The following is a 23265-nucleotide window of genomic DNA, read 5'->3' on the forward strand; positions in this document are numbered from 1 at the left end:
ACTCATTTAGCAAGAACTATCGTCAATTCCACAGAACAACAGCTTTGGAACCAAAGAGACTGATCTAAAAAATCCCATCAGTTTCAGTTTTTTGGTCAATCCCTCGTTAACCACATTCGTTTGTCCCTCTTCCAGCCTTCGTTCCTTTATTGATAAATATGATCAGTTGATTCTGATCAATGATGCATCTGTGATCATTTAGTCTGTAACTCCATCGCTTTTATTCAGGGTTACCGTCAATGAAAGCAGAGAGAAACGCTCACAAACCTCCAAACAGGAATGTTGTTCATGCAGAAAAACCAAATCATTGCTGTGAATTTGAGCCGTGATCTGCTCACATCTGCAGAATCGACAGCATCTTTTTACACAATCTGTGGAGGGATGTTTATGCCACTACGTTGCACACAGAACTTTCTAAGTTGCAAATGAAAATATTAAACATTTGCTTTCAATTTGTTTTGTTCTTTTGCCTTCAAAATCTTTTTTTTCTTCAGATTTTTGTTCTTTTGCCTTCAAAAAGCTTTTTTGCGTTTGATGGCAGCTTTGTCACGGTAAACTGAAACTCCAGTGAGCAAAATCAAAGATAGGAAAAAAGCGAGATGAGACACATCGCATGTGAAAACATTTGTTTTGAAAGCAGATATTTAATATTTTCATTTGCAACTTAGAGTGGTGGCATAAATATCCCTCCATAAGAATCAGGACTTTGGTTCTGCAGGATGAAAGAGGAATGTTCTGCCAGAACTGTTCCATGTTCTAGAAGCATCAGTCTAGTCTGTGGACGGTGGGATTTGGTTATTGGATTAATGTGTTTTAATAGAAAGAACAAACTGCAGGTGTGAAGCAATGAGGTTCTGTTTCAGCCGGGTTCCACCCGTTCTGTCTGAGAACGGACACAGGTCCAGCCCGTCTGGAGGTCAGACGTCCAGCTGTGATTTGGTTGGAGGGTATTTTTCTACAAACTGCACCAAACTGGCTCAAGTATTACCGTTGTCCTGGTTGGAAAACAGCCTACTTGCACTGGAGACCGTTTTGCCGATGTCAGCCAGGGAGCGCAGGTTGGACTTCTTGGTCTGGTGGCGATGTTTCCGTAGCAACGTGTACATCACCTTGTCCTTCAGCTCTGGTTTCAGCTGGCTGATCTCGATCTGGTTGTCGGTAATCATTTCTGAGGATAAAGAGCGGAGACATCAGGAGATTCGGGTCAGCTCCTGAGAGAAAAGTTTCTTCATCACAAAGTCTCCGCGCCTGCACGACTGGACGTGAAAAGGCTATTTTGAAGAGAGAAGGATGAGGAGGGGGCAGAGAGCAGCCTGGGGCAGTTTCTCCTCCTGTGGAGGAGTCGTGATGTAAACGCTCCATCGGTCGGGTCAGCCGGCCTCAAAGCCAGAGGCCCGGCCCCCGCCGGCCCGCTCCGTCCAGGCAGCACCCTCAATTACTTCACATTAATCAGTGCGAGTGCTAAGTCTTGGTCCTGCTCCTCCATGCAGACAAAGGGTGGGGGAGGTGGCGTGACACGGGGAGACGTAATCATCTCAGTGCCACTGGAGATGTGGGCCGTCCTCGCCGCGCCGAGCTTTTGTGTGATAATGAGGAGCTGAATGCAGCGAAGCCTCCAGACGTAACGGAGGGGACGCGGACGTCACTGTGCTAATGCCGCCGCGCACGCCCAACCACGCACACGGACCAGCCAGGTATCGCATTCCCCCCCCAACCAGGAGATCCAGAAAATGGACTCCTTTATCCACGAGGGGCCGGTTTAATGCTGGGGGGTCAGACTGACTGCTGCTCCATGGGAAGCCTGTCTGTTGTTTGGTTAGTCAGGGGTTCAAATCCCAGCTAGACACTCATTGTGTGAGAAAGACACCTAACCCCCCCACCCCCCAGAGTCTCTGCAGCTTAAACCTCAGTCACATACGTACGGGTGGTTTTTGGGTCGTCCGGTCCGTGGAGGTCGTAGAGAGGAGCGGCTGCCTCTTAAGGGGGGCGCAGGTGGGCCTCTCCCCCTTCCTCACTATCACCTGTCGCTGCATCATGAAGGCAGAAAAGGTGGACCTTTTCTCTCTAGGGGTCCACAGGGCGGTCATTACATTTTGTAATGACCACCTGTGTGTCCCGTACAGCTTTGACCATTTTTCCCCATCAGACGGCGCGTGTCCACCCCCAAGGACAGCTGGGACTGAGAGTTTAATGACATAAGTCACATGGTGGGGGTCCAAACCCCTGAGCATGATGGGAATCGTCTTGTGTACCTTTGAGCGACTGCGGATGACCTCATGCCTAAACACGCCACAGATGGCTCCCCTGCAACTTACCGACAACCTGAGGAAGGCTGGAGGCCTCCATGTCCAACATGATGGTGCCCTTCTCGATGCACGTCCGCAGCTCGAACAGGCTGTGCAGGGACAGCGTGGCCACGTGGGGTTTACTCCAGCGCTCTCCTCCTTTCTCCACCTTTTCCTCAAACTTGATCCACCTGGACGGATAAAGAGGAGGACAGATGTTCTGCTGACAGCTGGATGACCCAAACTTCATGTGGTTCAACGTCAGCTTTAATCTGTGATGCATGAATCCAACCAATAAATCTATACATTTGACTATTTTCTCTGCAAAGGCAGAAAAATGATGTGAGACCAACAATACCTCCAGCTGACACAGGGGGCGCTACCGAGTCCACAGCTTTTCAGTGAGCAACAGTCGTTTAAAGAACATAAAACAGAAATCTAAAAGGTTGAAGCCATTTATGAACCATTACAACCGATTACTGCCCATCCAGGGTAAACCCCGCCTTCACCCCGCAGGAGCTGGGATAGGCTCCAGCAACCTCCTGGCCCAGACAGATTTGGTAAACGGACGGATGACATAAACCCAGTTTTTGGATCATCGCTGTTTCACGTAACGCCTCCAGGTACATGTGATCCGTGTAACCTACCTGATCCCTGCTCTAGTTCTCGGAACGTTGTTACTGTTTCTAAACGCGGCGTGTTCCCCTGAGGTACCCAGGTACGACCCGTCCAGAACATCAACAGGTTTCTGTTCTACCAGAGGGACCCGTCCAGAACATCAGCCCTCCTGATGTGTGTGTGTTTGAGGGGGGGGGGGGGTCTTCCATTCTCTACAGTCAGGTCTGCTCTGTGGAGGCGGGACTTAGCAAATGCAGGCGAGATGATGAGAGACTGACAGTTTACAGGTCTGTGCAGAAAGACGCATGACGCCAGCAGAGTCCACACTCATATATATATATATATATATATATATATATATATATATATATATATATATATATATATACACATACGGTATATAAAGTGTAATAAACATAGTATTATGAAGTACTAGTACATAACATTGTTGTTCAGAAGTTTTCCATTTGGACACAAAACAAGAACAAAAACAACAGATTTGAAGTTTCTTTCAAATGAAGATGAGAAACTGGACATTTTTAAATTGAATTGGTATTTTATATCACATTTACTGAACTTCATAACCAATTTTAAAGTGAAATTGAGAACAAAATATTGCATTGAGTTCTGAGCAAACAGCATCTCATTTTATTCCCAAATACCTGTTATGTAATGTATAAAAAGCAACTGATATGATAGAAAGACAAACAAACTGTGCTTTGATGAAACGTTCTCATCTCAGTCTCCACACATCTCTGCTCTGCCTTAATCCAGACTAACAGGATTCATGTCAGAAGAAATGAACAGTTTGTATTTTTACTCTTTGTCCCCACTCAGAAAGTAAACACTGCAGGTTTGCTGCCAACAAACAAATTTCAAAATAAAAGTCCAAGATCAAGCATGAGAAGTGTTGAATTCAAATGAAAGGATGAAGAAATGACGACAGGATTAATCTGATCAGGAGGATTTTCTCTAAACCACTTCAACTGCTGCACACTTTACAGGGGGGGGTTAAAGGGGTACCCCCCTGCAGGATCGGTCATGTCCTTTCAGCTTAACAGTGGGGGGGTGTTGGGAACATTTTGTGCTTTCTGTAAACAAACTGCAGCCTGAAGAAACTCCCTGGTTTTCTCCTGTTTGCTGAATATTGACTTTCAAAATAAAATACACTATTTTTCACGGAAAAAACCTTTCAGACGATGAAGTTCAGCATCAAGTTTTTCTTTTCTGGAAAAGAGCCTTGAGTTTTTTGGTCATTTGCTTCACTTCCGCTCTCAGCTATCACACTAGAGGGCGCTATCACCTCCGCGGGGGAAGACCAAAAAGAAGAACCAGATTCAGCACATCTTTGTTTTCTCCCAGATTCAGACTTGAGCCGTCTATAAGAAGAGCTTCAGCGTTTCTATGGTAACAGTCAGCTGATTGCAGGTTTATGATGAGACTAGAGGTTTCTGATGCAGCAGAATCAGGTTCAGCAGTTGAGCAACGGTTGATGCTCCTAGTGGACTCAGCTGGAACTGCAGCTGGACTCAGACTTTGGACGTGTCCACAGAGCTTCACTAGAGTGGAACGCTTCTCCACCTGTTTCGCATTTGTGTGTTTGCGTGTTCAAAGCGCAACATCGCCGCGCGGCGACGCTTCTTAACCAACAGACAGCAGACGAGGCGGAACCCAGAAGTTCAGAACTTCAAAATAAAAGTTTCTGCTTTCTTTTCCTTTAATCCAAAGTTCTTCACTGGAGCTCAGTTTGATGAAAAAATCTGAATGATCTTAATTCAACGTAAAAAAAGATCAACTTAGGATCCCGGGACAAGATGTTCCCTCCCCCCTCCCCCCACAGTAAACGGGTCTTTGGTGATTTTCCTGACAGGAGCACCACAAAAACCCCAAAACACACACAGTTTGCTCTCAGTTTGTCTAAAAGTGTCTTTATCCAGCCCCCCACCCCCCATAAGGGCGCCCCCGTCCCTCACAGAAGGTCCTACCTGGCCGTTTCCTTCCACTCCATCTCCTGTCCGTCCACGGACAGCAGCTCGTCCAGCTCCGTGAAGAGCTGTGGGGGTGCCGGGCCATCGTCTTCCTCCCCCAGGATGAAGCGTATCCTCTCTGCAGCCGGGGAGACTGTGGAAGATGGAAAGATACTGCGGTTCTTAAGCTGGTTCTGATTGGGCTTGGGCTTTCTGTCCGGCGCCAGACTCTTCCCGTTGACCTCCAGGAGAGATGGGGGTGGTGGAATCTTCACCATCACCTCCTCTGCATCCTCCTCCTCCTCCTTTCCCGCTTTGTCTTCTTGATTATTATTGTCTGACATCTTTAAAACCTCATGGACCCCCCCCCCAGTGGTACTCTGTGGCTCGGCGGCGGTCGGCCCGCTCCTCAGCAGCCGTCATGGAGGTTTGGGGTGGAAGTGGCAGCAGATCTCAGCTGCTGCTTCCAGCACTTTTCCAACAGGTGGGGGGGGGCCGGAGAAGTTCAGGGGTTCCCCTCGGGGACAGTGTCCCCACAACTCACGCCCCCCTCCCTGTCCACCTCCCCTCACTGTTCAAGCAGACCGTCACCATTGGTCCCGCTGCTTTGGCAGACCGCCCCGGCCCCCCCGGCCCCCCCTCATTAACGGTTCAGAAATAGTTCACAAAGCGTTCAGCGGTTTCCTGCTCTTAGTTTGAACGACACCACAGAGCGGCGGTCCTGCAGGACGAGCACACCTGAGAGAGGACACCTTCAGGACGGCTGCTGCACATGTGGTCCTCCAACCATGACTCAGCAGCAGGAGGAGGAGGAGGAGGCTGCTGAGTCATGGTTTGTTCCAATTCAGGAATACAGCTCCATCGCTGATGCTGACACACTCTGTGTGTGTGTATGTGGTGGTGGTGGGGGGGGGCAAGCCAACATCAGGCTGGGGGGGGGGGAGGGGTTTATACAATGAGTGTGACCCCCCCCCCTCACACACACACACACACAGAAAGGCTTCCCTCCTGCTCCAAACAAATTGAGTCAATTCAGTCGCCATTTTTTCATGACACGGACGCCGCCATGTTGGAACCAGACGTTGCCAGTAAGCAGTGATTGGTCTGATTCGGTCTAAATCATAGTTTCTATGGGAACCACTCTGACCAATCAGCAGTGAGCTTGTTAGGAGGCCACACCCCACCACGTAGAAAGCAGGCTACAAAGAATCTGTCAATCAAACGTTTTAAACGATGGACTTGCGGACCAGCAGACTCCACCTACTTTTATTGAGGCATCTGATTGGTCAGCAAAAATTTCCTGAGAAAAGGGAGGGGGGAAAAGTGTCAGATCCAGAACGGTTCTGGATCACTCTAGAAGTCTGTGGGATTTTGGCTCCTTGGAACCAGCAGGTACTTCCAGTTTGGAATGCCAGGGGGGAGGGGGGACTCAGTCCAGTTCTCTTAAAGAGTCAATGGTCCAAAGTGATGAAATTTTTCACTTAAGCAGAACCGATGTGATACTGCATCTTCCTCTCTTCCTCTGGGCGTTTCCCTTCAGGGTCTCCACAGCCAATCAGCTTCCTCCGTCTGTCCTCTGCATCATCTACCAGCAGCTACCTTCATGTCTTCATCATCCTCTACCAGCAGCTACCTTCATGTCTTCTTCATCGTCTACCAGCAGCTACCTTCATGTCTTCATCATCCTCTACCAGCAGCTACCTTCATGTCTTCTTCATCCTCTACCAGCAGCTACCTTCATGTCTTCATCATCATCTACCAGCAGCTACCTTCATGTCTTCATCTTCATCCTCTACCAGCAGCTACCTTCATGTCTTCATCATCATCTACCAGCAGCTACCTTCATGTCTTCATCATCATCTACCAGCAGCTACCTTCATGTCTTCATCATCCTCTACCAGCAGCTACCTTCATGTCTTCTTCATCATCTACCAGCAGCTACCTTCATGTCTTCTTCATCATCTACCAGCAGCTACCTTCATGTCTTCATCATCATCTACCAGCAGCTACCTTCATGTCTTCATCTTCATCCAGAATCCTCCTCTCTGGTCTTCCTCTAGACCTCTGGCAGCTCTAGACTCAGCATCCTTCAGTCTCAACCATCTCAGTCTGGCTTCATCTCCAGAACCTCTACCATGTCCTGTTCCTCTGATGTCCTCCTTCCTGATCCATGCTGAACCTCAGCATCTTCACGGCTCCTCTCTCCGAACTTTTCTCCACCTTTCCTTTCATTTCAGCTCAAACTCTTTTCCCCACCCATTCCAACCTGCCTGCTCTCTTCTTCACCTCTTTCCACTCTCTCCATTCCTCTGGACTGCTGAGCCTAGACCCTTCAAATCCTCCTTCTTCTTCTCTTCTTCCTGTAACCTCACTCTTCCTCTTGCTTCCTCTCATTCACACTCCGTCTTCCTGCAGCTAACCTCCTGCAGATCTCTGATCAATACTGATTACCATAAAGACGATGGTCATAGAACATGAAGAAGCAGACCTCAGTCATTCATTCTTTCACGTGGCCAAAAGGTGTGTGAGTGGGGGGGGGGGGGGGGGGGGGGGCAGATTTCTCCTGTTGTGTTTCTGTTCCACAATGACAACAACAGGTACAGGCCAGACGAGCAGCTGACAGATTACTGGGTGGAGTGTAAACAGTCTGCTGGCAGGCGTTCGCCTCCAGACTCCAACTCTGCTGTAATAATAATAATGATCAGATGACGCTCATATCATTTATGCTGATTACAGTCAACAGCTGAAAAGGCTGCAAATGCATATGTGGACAAAACTGCAGGGAAACAATAACCTGGAGGTCTAATTGAGGGCTCTGCGGGATGGGGGGGGTTCTCCCAGGACACCGGCCGATGAACTCCTTAACCCCCAGCTAGACATTAACTTAGCCAAGTTAAAAGTTGGCAGAAGATCGTGAGAAGCTTAGTCTTCACCGCACAGGTGTGAGTTCATGTTGTACATTTGTCCTTTCTGGAAACTGCATGAAGAAACCTGGAGGAGCGTCAAGGCGGGACATGAAGACGGCAGCAGGACAGACATGGACGTGAAGACAGAGTAGTGACAGGAGGGCGAGACAGACGGAGGCGGAGCTTCAGGTTCTGTCCGGTGTGACAAAGACGGAAAGTCACGAGGATGCAGCCAGGAAGACGGCAATGGACAGTCCATCACAGAGACCCACAACCACACAACCACAGACAACCACACAACCACAGACAACCACACAACCACAGACAACCACACAACCAAAGACAACCAGACAACCACAGACAACCACACAACCAAAGACTACCACACAACCAAAGACAACCATACAACCACAGACAACCACACAACCAAAGACAACCACAGACAACCACACAACCAAAGACAACCACACAACCACAGACAACCACACACTCACATGCACTAATAAACTCATGAAGCGTGTTCCTGGACCATAGCAGGAACCTGGAGAACATGCAAATTCCACACAGAAAGAGGATCAGCTGGGATTTGAACCTTGACTTTCAAACCACTGCAGCACAGCTGTGAGGGTTTGGCTCAGGGGTCTGCAGCCTGAAGCTGTGGAGCCTCCTGAGGCTCCTTGTCCCTCCATTGTGGCTCTCTGGAGAAAAACGCCAACAATTTGCATAAATAGTTTTTTTTTCGGTCATTTCTTTGTAGATTTTAAACTGAGGTGATCCTACGTTTGTCTTTTTTAAGACCACTCCTCCAATACGCACACATTTCAGGGAACTAAGCAAAATGATGATCACACGTTTGTTCAAAGTGGTTTTTGATTCATAGAAAATGTTTAAACTCGTTCTTTTCTGGAGAAGCAAAGTTCCTAAAGCTGCAAAGTATATCTATTGCAGCAGAAGTGTCTTTTATTTTGAAAGGAACTTGTGTGTCCCGCAGTCCAAAGGAATATAATAAACATGAAATGCTTTCATATTTCAACTCTTGTAAATCTATAAAAGCTACTGTAAAATGTCTTTCTCCAAACTGCTTTGGGACTTTGTGGTTCTCCATCGGTTTCTGATCCAGAAACTGGACCCACGGGCTCTTTTAGCATTAAAGGTTCTGGAAGGTTCCTTCATGGCCCAGTGTTTTACCCGGCCAGGAGTCTGCTGAAAAAACCATGTGACCATGCGTGTGCGGCAAAACTCTGACATGAAAGAATGGAGCGGAGGATCCGTCGGTCATTTCATGGTGGACTTTGGGCCACAGCTAAACCCCAAAAACTTTGATGTGAGGCTCCAGAAACAGCGAAGCTGCATCTGTTTCCAGTCCTTCACATCTGATGGTCCGAGGTCATAGCAGCGTTTTGGTCCTAAACAGGAGGAGCAGCTTTTTCTGTGCAGTTAGACTTTTGCAGAATTAACGTCTTTTGGAAACTAAATTCATTTTCTAAATAATTCTGCTCTTTTCAGCCACCAGAACACATTCAACACAAATGTGCTGTCATTTGTATTTACTAAACATTTGAAGAGAAAGTTTGCTGCAGAGTCTCAGAGGACGGCTGTCCACAGCCCAGATCCTCTCAGAGCGTTGGGGAGGGGGCTCAGTGAGGCAAAGAGGGGTGAACCGAGCACGAAAAGAAGGGATAGACATGAAAATCCCATCGTTCAAACGCAATCAAAGCGCTGTGTGCTCCAGCCAAGAGCCACGGCCACACAAAGAGGACTTTGTCCCAGCAGCAAAGGCTCATGGGATATGGGATGGAGGAAGAATGCCCGCTGCCCAGCAGAATCTTCGTCTGACTGGCTCTAAAGGCCCGTTCAGTCCCACCCCTGCCATGCATCCCACACAAATACCCTCCATGTCCTGTGAGCGTGAGGAGTCCCAGCAGAGGAGACTCACGGTCTCTGTCTGCTGTTCTACCTGGAACCGGACGTTCCTGTTCTCCTGAGGAGGCCGGCACAGAGCCACCTTCCTCCATACAAACCTCTCCTTTCAGTGTGCAGGGGCTGGGATTGGTTTCAATGCTTAGGGGGGCCTGGGGCTTTTCAGAGTAAAAGTACACCCTGGAGCCATGGCACCTGAAACAATATGACCAAAACTGAGAAACTAGACTTCAACCCTGGAAGGAGCTCCCTCCATTTATTAAAAAACAAACAAGGAAGTCCCAGTTTCAGAGTCAACCGCCAGCTTTTAATTTGTAGGAGCTAAACTATGAATCACTACAGGTGAGGGTGTTCAGAGCTCATCCTAAAGGACGATGTGAAGGTCTCCCATAGGTTGGAGGCTGGATGGAAGGATTCTGACCCAAAGGTAAAGAGCAACACATGTGACCCACGACAGAGGATCTGACGTCCTCTCGGCTCGGTCCAGGTGTGAAGGACCGAGGCTCTCTGCTCTCCTGCAGGTGAACTCTGGTACGGTTCCCTTCAGTGTGAACGCAGACGTAAGAACCAAACAGAGGAGGCGCTGTGAGCTTCGTGTGTTTGGAGGAGAACCAAACGGCCACAGCGTGAATCTGAAGAAGCAGGAGCCACGAAGAAGTTTGGAAATGCATGCTGGGTAGAGGAGGAGCAGTGAGGAGCAGCAGGAGCGTCTTCGGACATGACAGTCAGATGTTTAGCAGGAACAACCACTTTCTTCTTCCTGACTTTTTTGGCCCTGGTTAGGGCTTCAGAAAGAACACAGCGCCCCCTAGAGAGCAGATGTTAGAACAGAATCTGTGGTCTGTGTGGAACGGGGGGCAGAACGTTTTGGGGATTGAGTCCATGAGGCGGTGCTAACAGGAAACACCCGCATCGTCTTTGTGGGAAAAGGCGTTTCTCTGACACGCTAACGAGAAAAAGCCGGCGTGTGGCTGCAGAGCTTAGATCCTGGCTTTGCTTTTTCAGAGATGCTCGGCATGTTTCTATTTCTGTTTTGACCAAATACTTCCAAAGTTCCATGGCTGTTTACTGGAATGTATTTTGCCGAACTTGCATTTGACTTTCAGCTCTTTCCTGAAATGATTTATTCCAAAGCTGGAAGGAGCAGAAGTCCAAGGATTCACATTCAGCTGGAACCAAAGTGAAGATTTCAAATCATTGGATTCATTTGTTTTTTCGTGTCGTTCCAACGTGTCGATTCTTTCAGAAAAGTGACGTTTCGATGTAAAGCCGACGTGCCGACACATCCCACTCAGCTTGTTGGTCATTGGCTGCTTTTGGTATTCCTATACGGTTCACAGAAACGCACAGAGGAAGCAGCTCCACGAACCAAGTTTCTACATAATCTGTGTAATCCACTCTATTTGATCCCAGCAGGAAAATGGGAAACATGATTAAAAAGACGATTCTCATCAAAGCAAGGAAGGGTCAAATATCTGCACAGAGGACAGGCAGGATCCAGGATCATGAACCGGGATGAGCCGGCTGCCCCGCGGAGTCCATCTGACCAAACAAAAGGATTTAAGTCCCGGCAGACACGGGCCCGCCCTCCAGGCCGCCACGGTTCCCAGAGAGAGCGGCGTGGGGCAGAGGGGTAAATAACAGCAGGCCGTGGGGTAGCATGGCGGTCAGCTTTTCTCCGTCTGGCAGATGGCTGCTTAGCTGACTTTTTCTTCTTTTGTCCCTGTTTGGGAATTATCTCTCTGATTTCTTTCAAACTGCTGGAGGTCTGGGACTTTTGTGCTTTAGTTGGAGATAAAACTGACAGAGATCTTGGAAAGTTTTCTGAAAAACCATCAGTTTACAAAAACCCGTTACAGTCCCATCCGATCATCTTCTGATCCGTTTTCAAAGCGTTCCTGGTGGTTCGTGCTGTTTTCTGCAGAGCAGAAATTCCCCTCTGTGTTGTGGGCGGGGCTCCTGGGGCAGAGTTCACCTGTCCTGACTTCCAATCAGGTTTGTTGACTCTCTCTCCCTCTAGCTTACATCCCCTCACACCCCCAACCTAGCAATAGGGGATCATCAAAAATTGGTGATCAGGATCAGATCCATCCATTGGAAAACAAAGACGTTCATGGATCTGTTTGTCTGCAGGTGGATGATCAGAAAGGGGCGGAGCAGGAAGACTGTGGCCCCGCCCACTGTATTTTCTATGTCACAAATACAATCTTTGTAGAATAAAGTCCTCCATCATCAGAAAAAGCCACGATAGCATGTCAGAAACACCAGAAACAGCGTTTTCATCAGAGTGGGTCTTAAAGGAGATAAACGATCGTTTTTGTTTGCATTCTGGATCTTTTCTGGTCACAGACGTTTTGTTCGTATCTGGGATTAAACTTGATTCAGGGTTTTTTTCCAGTCGTTGTTGTTTGGTTAACGTGGATCATGACCTTTGAAACAGAAAGGTGTCCCCCTTCAGGCGGCTTTGATGCCACGTCTTCAGCTCTGTGGGCGTCGCCTTTCGGTTGCATTTAATGTCAACAAACCAGTTCTCTTAGAAAATGGGCGGAGCCTTGGTACAGACACACTTGGTAATTTTAAGACCACGCCCAATTAGGTGATTTGAACCTCTGGATTAGACAGTCACATGTCAATCGCTGCTTTCATCAATTCTTTGAGCCGGCCGTGGTGCTGAAGGAGAGCGGTCGACCTCTGATCAAACGATCACAGGTTCAGTTCCCGCCGTGTTACAGGTTGGCGCCGGCGTTGGGCATCAGATCCCTGTGTGAACGTGTGTTTATGGGGGAATGGGACAGTGATGTTAAGGCGCTTTGGGCCTTCTCAGGAGGTAGTGAAGCACACGCTCTTTTGATTTGTCATAACAACAGAAATCCTTGATCCTCTTGGATGACGGCAGACAGATTCTTCTGTTGTTTGGTAGCCGGTCGTTTGTCAACGTTTCTCCCTGCATTTGTTGCTGTTTCCTAAAGGTCTTCGTCCCGTCCCTTCCTCCTCTTCCTCAATGAGGGTCCTCCATTTCTGTCTCTGAACATCTCAGTGCCACAGCTGCTGGCCAAACACCAGAAGTCTTCTGTGATGCAACTCTTGTGGATTCATGGGACAAAGCTAGACGAAGGTGCAACACGGAGCCGGACCTACGTCTGTTTGGACCGCAGTTCAAGAAAAGATGATCCTCAGCTCCGCCTTCACATGACTCCTGTTTAAACATGACTAACATTAGACGCTCTGGCTTGAATCCAACAGAGAAGACTCTCAGCTAAAGTCTGTTTGCACACAAGAAGCAGAAAACCAAATAATCGGCCGAGTCTCCGGGTTCCTACAGACCGTCTTTACCGACCTGACCGGCTGCTAACAAACCTCAGAACTGTTGCTTTGCAGGAGGCGGCGGCAAATCACCAAGAAAGAGCTCAGAGCATCAGACGTCCTCAGAGATCTGAGGAACTTTACTGAATGCATCATGATGTTCCTCAGAGATCTGAGGAACATCATGATGCTGGTCAGCTGGACGCCTGCATCCTCCTCATCCAAACACAGAACGTGAGAGTCGGGACAGTTTTGGATTTATGGAACAGAGGAAAGAGTTTACAGCTCCAGTCAGTCAAAGGAGAACCTTAGGAGAACCTCTGGAGAACCTTTGGAGAACCTCTGGAGAACCTCTGGAGAACCCATGATTTCAGAGGAACTTTGTTGAAAAGCTGCATCTGATATTTTGGTTGGATTTGTCTGAATGTTTTTGTGTGAATTGTCTGAATCCAGAGCCTTTCTGACATTTGTGTGAAATGTATTTTTTTTGTCACAAAGGAACCATTTTTAACCAACAAGCTGGTGAACAAAACGCTGAATGAACTGAACTACCTGATAATCACAGCAAATGCACAGAAAACTACATTCACATGAAAATATTGCTACATTCTGGCTAGAAGCTGAGAAACAGAGATGAGACTGACTGATGCTGAACCGCAGTAAATGTGCAGAATGAATTACTGCTGAGAAACACAAGAAGATCTTTTGTTTCCAGTGTTTTTCTTTTTTCATATTTGTTAAATAATGACATAACTCTGCTCTTTGGGGTACGGAAACATCTGCAGCTTTTCAGTCCGACAGAATCAACCCAAACCCAGAATCAGAGGAAGAGGAGCTGAGCGGTTTCACACCGTCTCTCATTTTACAGAAACAGTCTTCCTACAAACTCATCAAAGGACAGAAAACGACTGAAGCGGAGGAAACGTGCGGAGCAAAGATCTTCCTCTTCCCTCTGAAACCGCCTTTCCAGCTGATTTCTCCACTTCCCTCCAAACCGTCACAGAAACCTGAGGAAGCTGCTCCAGCGGCGCTGACGGAGCCTGCAGCAGCGTCTGCACCGCTGCATCCCAGCAGCCTCCCAGTCCGCTCACAGCCATCACTCTGCACAACATTCACCGCTATTTCTGGACCAAAGTGGACTCAGCAACTTTGTTGGGGGTCACTGAGAGTTCCAGGGGCATTTTTCCAGAAAAGAGAGCAGCCTCCAGCGGAGACAGACGTGAAGCCTAATCAGGCCTGACAGGAAGTCCATCAGAACTTACTGAGAGGTTTGAGGATGCTGTTGCTGGCCTCCTCGTTGTTTTCTGTGTCCGACTTGTCAGAGGCGTTTTCCATCAACCTCTCCTTTCTGTCCTTGTGGCCGGTTCTCCGGCGGTGACGCCTCCGACGCCGATAGCTCTTGGGGACACGGACACCAATGTAGATGGTGTGGTGGCCTGCAGGAGACAAAAAGGAGGAGGATGAAGTCAGACGGAAATGATGGTGTCATCGCAGCATTTTCCTGAAAACCACAGAGTTCCTCCTAACTGCTTCCTGATCCTCATGTGCTGGATTCATTTCAAGAACAGAGCCCGGAGACAGCAACCCCCCAGCAGAACCAAGCCGGGTCGTGAAGGTCACAGAACTATGTCCAAACCGATAATTGTACAGAGGCAGAAGTGTCACATAGCACTGAAGACAGCACATTTCTCCTGGATGTCAGCAGGATCTTAGATCTGTGGAGGAAAACTCTTCTTAGCGTTTACTGCAGTCTTTCCTCCAGACCCGGTGGTCCACAAGCCTCGGTTCTGTGGGTCACATGGTACTGAAACAAATACATCACTTACAGTACGTCCCTTTTCTTCATAATCCTAATCTGACGTTTTATTTTGAAAAACTACTGGATTCCAGTTGTTCTCTGTCACATTTCAAACTGTGCTTCAACAAAACTGTGAATAAAGTTCATTCAAAATGAATTTTTAATGAGGACATTTGGACTTGGATCCACGTTGATGTTTAAGTGGTTCTTTTCCGCGTGAGACTCTGGAACCGCGGATCAGCCATAGTGTGCCGTAAACCTGTTTCTGTCCTCATGGTTGTTTTTTCCTGAAGCCGCATGAAGGCAGCAGAACATCCAACCTCATCCTCACACCCTTTGTTTGTTGTTCTGCTGCTGAACACAGACAGGATTTCAAACAGAACCCTGCCGCACACGTCTCCTTTCGGAGTCCAGAGTCGGAGCATGACCCTGCCGGGACGCAGCAGAACCGCTCAGCACCGGCGTCCCTCTAAGGAACAATCGCGGCTTTATCCACACCGACTGCAACGCCTTTGTTGTGGTTTTCACACCAATCCCCCGTCAGAGTCCAGCAGGACTGACAGACCGTCCACCATGATGGACCAGCAGACGGCTCTGGGTCCTGCACGGACGGGCCTGCTGTGTCAATGGGACAACACGGGAGAACAGCGTCCGCCACGCATCTTCTGACTCACAAGGAAAGGAGACTTCTGGGATTCAGTGAATCCCTTTTTCTCTACACAGCAACTTCATCCAATCACTGCAGCTTTGGGCAAAAGTTCTCATGATGACGAAGTTCCTTCATCAAACCGTCTCCAATCCCGTTTAGAGGCTGAAAGATGAACGTCATCAGTCTAACCAATCAAACGCTCCATCGTCCTCCTTTCCTCCTGCAGACAGAGCTGATCCAGATTTCTCAGTTCCAACAAAATCACAGCAGTTTGAAAGATTTCCCTTCACTGCAGTAACCAGTTCTGTTTCTGCCCACGTTCAACAAAGGTTCACGACTTTGCAAAGCAGAGGATGATTGACAGATGTGAGTCTGCAGGCATGTGTGGGAATTTACCGTGTCTGTAGATTTACCGTTTCCAAGAATTCACTGCATTTGTGTGAATTTAGCATGTTCATAAACGTACTGTGTGTGTGAATTAACCGTGTCCACAAAGTTACCGTATGCAAGAATTTAACGTGTGTGAATTTACCATCAGTATGAGATTAGCATGTATGGAAATTAACCATGTGTTTAAAGTGATTGTTTGAGTGAAATCACCATGTGTGTCAATCAAACATGTATGGTCATGATTATGGTTTGTATACATGTACTACAGTTTTTTAATGAATGAAACACTGGAGCATTGTGTTTTTAATAAATAAATATTTTTTCTTTTTAAGGCACACATGAGTTCTTTTCAGAATAAAACTCCCAGTTCAACCTGGAATCATCAGCTGAAGTAAGTTGACTTCAATGAAAATGTCTTTTTGTTCCAGCTACAGTCTGCTATGGTGACCCGTCCTCATTTTCTCTACTTCCTGATGCCGTTATCCTGAATAGAATTAGAACTTTATTGGTTTATGATCAAAAGAAAATGTATATTAATGACGTCCATGTTTTTGTCTTTTCATTCTGGACAGAGACTAAACATTGTTGTGCAGAATAAGATAGTATTTGCTTTAAGCTTATTCTAATAATAAACGCAGATTCCTGAACTTTTCATGAATATTATGGTCTGTATTTGCAGTGTATTCATTCTGGAGGATTTCTTGATCACACAAGGCCAAGGATTTAGTGTCACGTCTGCAGATGAACTTTATCCACTTTATTTATGGTTATGCCCACTCCTGAAGGGATATTACGGTTTTAGGAAAACCTCTGATATAAATTCATTCATTCAACCAAAAATGGAACCAAAGCCAACAAAGTCACTGATTTGAATGATTAGAAATGTTCTTCAGTCCCGGTTTCAATAGAAACTAGAACTCCATGTTGGTCTGTTGAACCGTGATGAGGATCTCCACCAAGCGTACTTCCTGATTAAACGACCTCATCGTCTAATGTCCTCTGGGTTTTCTGGGTTTCACACAACAAAAACCATTTTATAAAGTTGGAACTAAACAAACAGACGAAAGGAGATCATGGAGTCTTTTTCACTCTGGACAGCCAGGAAGACGGTGGAAGAGAAGACGTGAAAAACGTTGGAGTCAGGATGCGAGAAAAGGAGATTTGCAGTCGGAAAGAGCAGCTTTCAAACCACTTCCTTCTTTCTTTGAGGAGAAGGAAGACGTTCTGTGGGAGCTCGGCCTGAATGAAACAAACTGTTCCCTGGGACGTTTGTTTAGCTCTCTAGATTTCTGGAGAAAGGCAACGTTACCACCAGTTCCCCCGGTAACAGCAACGCTGAGGCCGGCCCAGACCGGCGAGAAGGATGGCAGCACGCCACACCACAGCCACAGCATACTAATGACTGCAGAGCTCCAAACACAACAACAACCAACAAACCTTTGATTTTAGGCAAAGAAGAGAGAAATAAGGAGGGAAAATGAAACTGACAGAAAGTGGAGCTGCTCTGTGATTCAGCCTTTCAGAACCAGCTGGACCCACGACCCGGATCTGAGCGCTGGACCCTGACAGGAACTGCTGCTCCGGCATTTTACCCAACTCTGACGTCCACATGTCATTCATTAATGATGGTGGTTACATATTTCATTGGAGGATTTCCACACGTCTGAATGTTTCTGATGACTGAATCTGAGATGAAGAGCTGAACGTTTGTGACATTCAGAGGAATTTCCAGAATTCCAAGGATAACGTGCTTTCAGGCAGGAGAGCGTCCTCAGCGGATGCTGCCGTTCAGACACAAACTACCGGACAAGAGAAGCCCAGACCAAGGAGGAGACAGGAAATGATGTCACAGAAAAAAGCGCTCAACCCAAAAAGCAACAAGAACTAATGTGCTTCAGCGAATGCAGAAAATGAATGACTTGAAGCCATTCAGAAGAGTTACTTTATATGAAACAAAAAAGAAACAGAATAATGCTGAATATGCTAATAATTCACCCCTGAGCTGTGGGCGGGGCTGTTGTTGTGGGAGTAAGCCTGCACTCATTTCCCATCATCCCTTTGTTTACACTCTCTCCTGCTAGCTTACGGCCCCCCACTACCCCAACCCAACTAAAATGCAGAGCGACGTCAGATCCATTCACAGCATTTCACTGTCTGCGTGACAGAAGAGAGCTTTTTCAAACGGTTAATGTTTGTCTGCTCCTGATTGTTCCTGATTTACATCAAAAATACTCCGAAGATTCTTTTGTTTGTGTCCTCCATCATGGAAAAACGGCTACAAAAACCAGTTCAGGACAGGATTTTGATTGCAGTGGGTCTTTAACGGCTGAGCTTTCCTTTCTCTACTTTGGTGGTTTTGTTTATTAGGTGGTTGCCATGGAAACCCTCTCCTGCAGGGTCAGATCCGTTTTACTAACTAATCCTTAACTAGTACTCAGGGAGGTTTCCGGTCTTGGTTGCGCTGCAGGTCCCTGAGGGGATTAGTCGGGTAAACACTGGCTCACGTGGTTTTCTCTGCCAGCTTGCTGCCTAAATAGGTGAGCAGCAGGGTGTCCATCCAGGAAGTGAGCTTTGGAGAGCTGATCCCTCCTGTCAGCCAGCTCCTTTCCTCCCAACACCGACCCCCACATACACGGTGGAAACGTAGGTCCACTTACCCTCCACCTCCTCCTCATCGCAGACTTTCTTGAGTAGGGACGCCCCGCGGTCCAGCACCGCCTCGTCCTCCATCCTGTAGTAGTAGAAGAGGAAGAAAGACTGTTCACACTTCTCCTCCAGAGACAGCGTGGAGCCATAGCACCGCGGCTCGTTGGGCTGCAGCAGGTTGGCGCTCGGGGTCAGTCTGGTGCTGCCGGCGGCGCTCATCTCCACCCATCAGAGACCACCTACGCCCGACGGAGCGGCCAGCAGGTCTGACTCCACGCCACGCCGACTGGAAGGAAGTGTGTCATCCTTGAGGAGGGCTGAGCGCCGCCGATAGGTGTTTGTGGGGCTTTAATCTGGAGAGCGAGGTGAGGCGGAGGACAGGAAGTCTGCTGATTGGCTGTGAGCAGACAGGTGCTGACGGACACCTGTACAGAGTCTGACATGTCTGTTCACTATCATGGCTGGAGTTTTGGAAAACCATCAGAAAGTTAAAGACAAACACACACACACACACACAGCCTCTCCATCTGCCTACCACCACCACCACCACCACCACCACCCTGGAGCACAAGTGGAGCATCACATGTCTGCGTACTCATCCGCCCTTACAGGATTACAGCGGCTTTGCTTAAGTGACACACAGCCGCCCCGTAGCAGGCCGCTGCGCCGGACCCCCGCCACCCTGCAGGGCCGGCTCACCCGGAATCGAACCCTGTTTCTCTGCTGAAAGGACAGTTTGTTTTTTAGAGCTTCTTATGGGGGGGTAAAGGCTATTTATCACACACATATACATACATAGTACAATATGTAGTGAAATGTTCTACATGACTGCCCAACGAAATACAAGTCAAAGTCTAAAAACAGTAAGGAAACTGCGTGTAGCCCGATGGAGGAGGCACATGTGCCGCTCACAAACAGAAGGGTTCTGTAGAGAAACGGTGTTACTGCTGAGACACGGAGTTATTTCGAACACCTGGAAATGATTAGAAACCTGAGGGGGAATGAGAAGACCTGCACTAAGATGCTCGGCTGGTCAAACTCGAGAAGAGCGAAGTGAAAATCCATGAACTTCAGCTTCAGGAGGGGATTCTGACTCTCAGGGAGAATATTTGATCTGCGGATCTCTCCACGTCTCACCAGAGTTCCCTCTGCTCTGCCAGGTAACCCGAACAGCTCAATCATTGTTCAGGAGAGTCGCCTCACGGGGGGGTCCAGGTCCAGAGCTTCGGGTCAGAGCTCTGCAGAACAACTGAAACCCACACTGATTCCTGAAGAAACGGACCCCCCCAGCGGCCCGGTCTCTGCATAATGATTCACCAACAGTCTGTGAAGTTCAGCCTCTGCTGCTTCCCCAACGCCACCTATGGAGCAGCGGCAGCACGACAGGGGGGAGCCCAGCAGAACCTTCTCTGCCTGTGGGACCGACCCAAACTTTGGTCCAAATACGGACCAGCAAACAGGAAATGAGGAAACTGAGCCGCTGCAGGCTGAGCGGAGGACCTGGGGGGACACCAGTCCACTGGCATTTGCCCCTCCGTGCACAGAGAAAGTAACGTGCACCCCACAAATTGACAGAAATTCACCTCTGAGTCGTGGGCAGGACTGTTATAGGGAGTAAGCCCGCCCCATTTCCCCTCGCCATAAGAACTCTCTGTTTCCACTCTCTCCCTCTAGCTTACAGCCCCTCACCCCCCCAACCTAACATTAGCGGGGCATCAAAAACAGCAGCAACATCAGATCCATCCATCCGTCCAGTTCTGATCCAGATTCCAGCTCAGGCCAGGAAAACAAAGACGTTCATGGATCTGTTGGTCTGCAGGTGGAGGATCAGAAAAGGGCGGAGCTGGAAGACTGTGACCCCGCCCAGAGTATTTTCTCCATCACAAATACGATCTTACGTTCCAAAAACCATTTTCATCTGCTCCTGATTCACAACAGTTTGAACAAAGAAATACTCAGAAATGCCGTTTTATAACTGAACTTCCCTTTGGGGATCAATAAAGTCCTGACTTATATTAAGCTTAATTGTCTTTTAAATGTCCTCCATCATCAGAAAAATGCTTCAAGAAGATTTTAAAAACATCAAAAACAGAGTGGAGCTTTACGGGCGGAGCTGCGTCCTGAATAAAACAGGAAGTCGATGTGGGAGTTTCTCCTCTGATGAAACGCCTTCGTCATCATGGCGGGGAAAGCATCAGCTGTCTGAGCTGCTCTGAGGCTGCAGGAACGCCGGACAGCCTGAAGCTCCGCCCTCCAGACCTCTGTTCAGGAGACGGAGGGCAAACCGGCTGAGAGCCCCAATGGGGCAGCAGGTACCTGACGGCGTTCTCACCTGTTCTCTGGGTTTACGGTGGAACAGCAAAAGCACACAAAAGGACTCAACAGTCACAGAAACTCAGTGACTGTCATCTAAACCACTGCAGCCGTGTGGCGCTGACACCGACCCCGCCGCCGGGGCCCGGTTACCTCTGAGCACAGCTCGCCATCACTGTGTGAGGACTTCACCTGGACTGGAAAGCCCTTTTGGTCAAAGAAGGTGAGAAGTACTGGAAGACGCTGAGGTGCTTCTAGCTCTGTTAGGGGGGGCCGCTCCAGGATCTTCACCTGAGGTACATGGAAACACAGGAGAGGGCCCCCATGTGGACAGGAGAGTGCCCCCATGTGGACAGGAGAGGGCCCCCATGTGGACAGGAGAACGCCCCCATGTGGACAGGAGAGTGCTCCCATGTGGACAGGAGAGGGCCCCCATGTGGACAGGAGAGGGCCCCCATGTGGACAGGAGAACGCCCCCATGTGGACAGGAGAGTGCCCCCATGTGGACAGGAGAGGGCCCCCACGTGGACAGGGGAACACCCCCATGTGGACAGGAGAGCGCCCCCATGTGGACAGGAGAGGGCCCCCATGTGGGCAGGAGAGGGCCCCCATGTGGACAGGAGAACACCCCCATGTGGACAGGAGAGTGCCCCCATGTGGACAGGAGAGTGCCCCCATGTGGACAGGAGAGCGCCCCCATGTGGACAGGAGAGTGCCCCCATGTGGACAGGAGAACGCCCCCATGTGGTCAGGAGAGTGCCCCCATGTGGACAGGAGAACGCCCCCATGTGGACAGGAGAACGCCCCAATGTGGACAGGAGAGTGCCCCCATTTGGACAGGAGAACGCCCCCATGTGGACAGGAGAGTGCCCCCATGTGGACAGGAGAGGGCCCCCATGTGGACAGGAGAACGCCCCCATGTGGACAGGAGAGTGCCCCCATGTGGACAGGAGAACGCCCCCATGTGGACAGGAGAGCGCCCCCATGTGGACAGGAGAGTGCCCCCATGTGGACAGGAGAACGCCCCCATGTGGACAGGAGAGTGCCCCCATGTGGACAGGAGAACGCCCCCATGTGGACAGGAGAGTGCCCCCATGTGGACAGGAGAGTGCCCCCATGTGGACAGGAGAGGGCCCCCACGTGGACAGGAGAGTGCCCCCATGTGGACAGGAGAGGGCCCCCATGTGGACAGGAGAACGCCCCCATGTGGACAGGAGAGTGCCCCCATGTGGACAGGAGAGGGCCCCCACGTGGACAGGAGAACACCCCCATGTGGACAGGAGAGCGCCCCCATGTGGACAGGAGAACACCCCCATGTGGACAGGAGAGGGCCCCCATGTGGACAGGAGAGGGCCCCCACGTGGACAGGAGAACACCCCCATGTGGACAGGAGAGCGCCCCCATGTGGACAGGAGAGGGCCCCCATGTGGACAGGAGAGGGCCCCCATGTGGAGGGTGTCTCCTGACACCAGCTGTTCCACAGGAACTACATGAACATTATTTACGTAACGTCTGTTTAGATGGGACTGTTCTCCATCACTGCCCATCTGAAGTCCACCCCCCCCCCAAAAGATAACTTCCCCGGCTTTGGCGAGTTCTGCGGTTCCTGCAGACCTCCTTCATTCTAAAACTCTTTGGTTCATCCCTCAGTCATAAGATTCAGACCTCCACCATGTGAACATCTGCAGGCCTTCCTCTCCACAGGAGCTGCTATGACATCATCTTCACTCAGAGAGGAGACGCCTGCAGCTGGAGCCGCTCAGAGGTGGAACATCTCCTCCTCTGAGGGCTCCTCCCAAAATGCCTCTTCATCAGTTGATCCATCAGATGATTCTGTTCAAATGATCCGACGTCTTCAGGAGGAACAACGTTTGAATGGAAAGTTCAGAGGAAGATTGAAGCGGATTCTTCAGATTTCAGGAACTTTTCTGTCTCTTCTGGAGCTTCATGAATGTCTATCAAACGTCTCAAGTTACCCAGAATCCTCAGCTGCATCGGGAAAACTCCCGACACCCTGAGGACAGGTGAAGCTGCTCATGAGGATGGGGTCACTTACTTCTTGTGGGAGCTCATCTTTTCCTCCGCGCGCGCTCAGCCTCCTCCTCCTCAGTGCAGCGGTTGTTTGGTCTGCGAGACAGACAGGAGAGCTGTGTGTGTGTGTGTGTGTGTGTGTGTCCGTTCCACCACAGCAGCAACAACAACAACAACACAACACCCGGGCAGGAAGAAGCCAGACCACAGAAGCCCCTCGCGTTGACTGAAAAGGCGCGCGCTCCTGGCCGCCGCGCCTCGCGCGCAGACTCACCTGTGCGTGCGCTCGCGGCATCCGCAGCCTCCCCCTCGCGTGGGTTTGTCACGGTCTGAGCCCGGCGCGTCCCTCCGCGGGTCCATCCTTCCGTCAGCGCCACTCCTCCAGGGGGGAGGTCGGACTCACCCCCCACACCGAAACTTCTCCAACATGAGACGCCCC

General features: G+C 49.3%; 1 protein-coding gene across 14 annotated transcripts in view; it reads right to left on the minus strand.

Moving 5' to 3' along the window:
- Positions 1-23265, minus strand: part of slc4a4a (solute carrier family 4 member 4a) — a 62749-nt gene extending 39484 nt beyond the window's left edge. For 3 of the 14 annotated variants that reach the window (XM_078953409.1, XM_078953411.1, XM_023958125.2), the window contains exons 1-7: positions 23101-23265; positions 22852-22922; positions 18494-18567; positions 14262-14435; positions 4889-5024; positions 2316-2476; positions 1016-1168 (exon numbers count right to left, since the gene is read on the minus strand). In XM_078953409.1, coding sequence (XP_078809535.1) covers positions 1016-1168; positions 2316-2476; positions 4889-5024; positions 14262-14435; positions 18494-18567; positions 22852-22868 — 715 coding nt within the window. In that variant the 5' untranslated portion in view covers positions 22869-22922; positions 23101-23265. Of the gene's footprint in view, positions 1-988; positions 1169-2315; positions 2477-4888; positions 5367-14261; positions 14436-18493; positions 18568-22851; positions 22923-23100 lie in introns of those variants that run through there. The other 11 variants (XM_078953404.1, XM_078953406.1, XM_078953405.1 and 8 more) reach the window with 6 other exon arrangements.

The sequence above is a fragment of the Oryzias latipes genome, chromosome 9, assembly GCF_053564925.1.
Source record: "Oryzias latipes strain Hd-rR chromosome 9, Olatipes_Hd-rR_3.1".
In the NCBI taxonomy this organism is placed as follows: Eukaryota; Metazoa; Chordata; class Actinopteri; order Beloniformes; family Adrianichthyidae; genus Oryzias; species Oryzias latipes.